This window comes from Ursus maritimus, unplaced genomic scaffold (genome assembly GCF_017311325.1).
Source record: "Ursus maritimus isolate PB19 unplaced genomic scaffold, ASM1731132v1 scaffold_5, whole genome shotgun sequence".
NCBI classification, from domain to species: Eukaryota; Metazoa; Chordata; class Mammalia; order Carnivora; family Ursidae; genus Ursus; species Ursus maritimus.
In genome coordinates, this window is record NW_024426663.1 from 86,705,489 (window position 1) to 86,708,803 (window position 3,315).

The 3,315-nt window shown below is 37.5% G+C and overlaps 1 protein-coding gene across 1 annotated transcript; it reads left to right on the forward strand.

Annotated features, from left to right (window-relative positions):
* The first annotated feature begins 1,385 nt into the window (after positions 1 to 1,385).
* On the forward strand, positions 1,386 to 2,796 carry LOC103680581 (olfactory receptor 6F1). The gene has a single exon (XM_008710082.1). It carries the CDS (start codon positions 1,870 to 1,872, stop codon positions 2,794 to 2,796), a length of 927 nt encoding a protein of 308 aa, XP_008708304.1. The 5' UTR covers positions 1,386 to 1,869.
* Positions 2,797 to 3,315: the final 519 nt, after the last annotated feature.

Consider the following 3,315-nt stretch of genomic DNA (forward strand, 5'->3'; position numbering starts at 1 on the left):
TCTGCATTAATTTTGTAAATCTAAGGAAATATCCCTTTCCTGTTCCATGTAGAATCTTCATTAAATTATAAAGTTATTTAAATCAAATGATTGAAAATAATTTGAAACTCACATTTAGAAAGATCTTCTCTTCTTGAGCTAGCCTTAAGTACCCAAGAGAAAGTATTAAATTGTCACCTTCTCCCATAAGATTCCTGTACGCATAAGTAATTACTTAATAGCAAATTGTTTTCAGTATGGAACTCATTAAGTGGAAGATTGAGATCAAGAAAATGTAAAACACCAAAACTAAAGTTGAACAAAGCTAAGACAGGATTGAATCAGAAGGAAAGAAAAAAAAAATAAACAGAGAAAGACTAAGAACAAGGTTCAAAAGCCGTGGAAGATTGAGCTCATCAAACACTGCTGAATATCGAGAGAAAATAGGGTAAAATTTTAAGATAATCAAATGAAAAAGAAGAAAGAGAGATAAAATGATTGCAATAGAAATGCAATATGTTTAAATTAATAATATTATGGAATAAAAAATCAGGGAAAAGATAAAGTACAAAGACAGAGTTTATAGATTTTATACGAATGGCAAAAAGGATTACAACTGGGTAAGTGAACAGGGTTATTCTGTGCTTGATCAATCTAGACCTGATCAATGAATGGGTAAATTCATTATCACAGATTTGTTCCATAATATGTAGCCATCATAGCATTTAATTAATACTTGAAATTTCCTGTAATTCAGAAACAATATAAATATAGTTATTTTGCCAAAATAATGTATGTTTGTATGAAAAGCAGTTGTTTTTTATGTATTCAAAATCACTTTCCCAATGTAAGAAATTAAAATTACCTATTAAACTCCATCAGCAAATTGTTAAAAACTCAAATGTGTACATGTTTTTATTTAAATTCCAGTTAGTTAGGAGATGGGAATTAAGGAGCACACTTGTCATGAGCACCAGATGTTGTATGTAAGTATGGAATCACTAAACGGTACACCTGAAACTAATATTACACTCTGTGTTAACTAACTGTAATTTAAAGAATTCTTTTTTAGAAAATAACTAGTTTCAAAGTAATTTTCTTCTTTTAGCCTGTTCTCAGTGTAATCACTCCAAATGAGTATTAAGATGTCTTAGATGCAGGAAGCAGTTGCCTTTTTCAAAAAGGAAATAGTTCTTGGTGCAAAGAATGTATCACATTAATAAGTTTAAACACAAAATTTTCAAGGTCAAAGAAGACAAAAATAAGTTTACTCTAATTTAAAACTTTTTTTATAGTTTACTTCTGAACGTTATTTTTGAGGTCAGAGCTCATAAATTAGAAGACCAATTCAAAAGCTGTTAAGTGTCAAACATGAAAGTGTCTAGATCCTGCATTTGAGACACAAAGACAAAAAGAAAAAAAATACCTATTTTCATTTAAGGACCAGAAAGAAAGAGTCTAGTTACAAAGTAGTGGATTGTGTTAACATGAAACATCCCTTTGTGTGTTTAGATGTAATCTATGGCTGTGCTTGGGCATGTCCAGAATAAGATGATGCAGGTCCAAAGATTGGGTTTGAATCTTCTATCTAAGTGTAACCATGGGTGCAATCTTTGCAAAAATGCTAAAATGCTTCACACCTAAGTCTCTTCAACCACTAATTGGTGATAATAGCACATATCTCTCCATATTATTAAATTGCTTGATATTAACCATATGCAGCTCCAAATACAGAGCAGGCACTCAACATATGTTAGACTGTCAGTCTGCATTCAGTTACTGAAGCACACTCATGAAATCCTTTTCTTTTCATTTTTCTAGGATGGTGTGATTGGATCAAAAGCCTCAGTGTGTGGCCTCTATTTACCAGGATATCTCAATACTTATTCAATGGGCACAGACAATGCAACTCTCCCCCAGGATTTTCTCCTGCTGGGATTTCCTGGGTCCCAGGTCCTTCAGCTCTCTCTCTTTATGCTTTTTCTGGTGATGTACCTCCTCACAGTGAGTGGTAACATGGCTATCTTGATGTTGGTGAGAACCTCCCACCAGCTACATACCCCTATGTACTTCTTTTTGAGCAACCTCTCTTTCTTGGAAATTTGGTATACCACAGCTGCAGTCCCCAAAGCCCTGGCCATACTTCTGGGGAGAAGCCAAACTATATCATTTACTGGCTGCCTTTTGCAGATGTACCTTGTTTTCTCACTGGGCTGCACAGAGTACTTCCTCCTGGCAGCCATGGCTTATGACCGCTATCTGGCCATCTGCTATCCTCTACACTATGGGGCCATCATGAGCAGCCTGCTCTCAGCACAGCTAGCCCTGGGATCCTGGCTGTGTGGTTTTCTGGCCATTGCAGTGCCCACAGCCCTCATCAGCACCCTGTCCTTCTGTGGTCCTCGCATGATCAACCACTTCTTCTGTGACATTGCACCCTGGATCACCTTGGCTTGCACCAGCACCCGGGCAGTGGAACTTGTGGCCTTTGTGATTGCTTTTGTGGTCATCCTGAGTTCATGCCTCATCACCCTGGTCTCCTACATCTACATCATCAGCACCATTCTCAGGATCCCTTCAGCCAGCGGCAGGAGCAAAGCCTTCTCCACATGCTCTTCACATCTCACTGTGGTGCTCATCTGGTATGGGTCCACTATCTTTCTTCATGTCCGCCTCTCCATCAAAGAGGCCTTGGATCTGACCAAAGCCGTGCATGTGCTGAACACTGTGGTGACTCCTGTTCTAAACCCCTTCATCTACACTCTCCGTAACAAGGAAGTAAGAGAAACTCTGCTGAAGAAGTGGAAGGGAAAATAAACTGCCCCTAATAAAACAGAGCTCTGTAAATTATCTCCTTGTCTCTCCAATTAAGAATATGGAGGGAAACAGAAAATGTTCCTTGATACAGGAGAGAAAAGAAACTGAAGGGGGAGAAAAAAACTGCATATACTTGCTCTACTTTTTTATTTTTGATTGGAAATGGAGTTCTTGATATAACTAAACCAGACTCTTTTAGGAAAAAAAAAATGTGTACACTGAGTTAGATTTGTCTTTCACTTTCTTTTTTTTTAATTTAAATTCAATTAGCCAATATATAGTACATTATTAGCTTTTGATGTAATGTTCAATGATTCACTGGTTGTAAATAACGCCCAGTGCTCATCTCATCATGTGTCCTTCTTAATGCCCATCACCCAGTTACCTCATTCCCCCACACCCCTCCCTTCTATAAGTTTGTTTCCTGGAGTCCAGAGTCTCTCATGGTTTGTCTCCCTTTCTGATTTTTTCCCATTCATTTGTCCTTCCCTTCACCTACGCTCCTCTGTGCTATTCCTT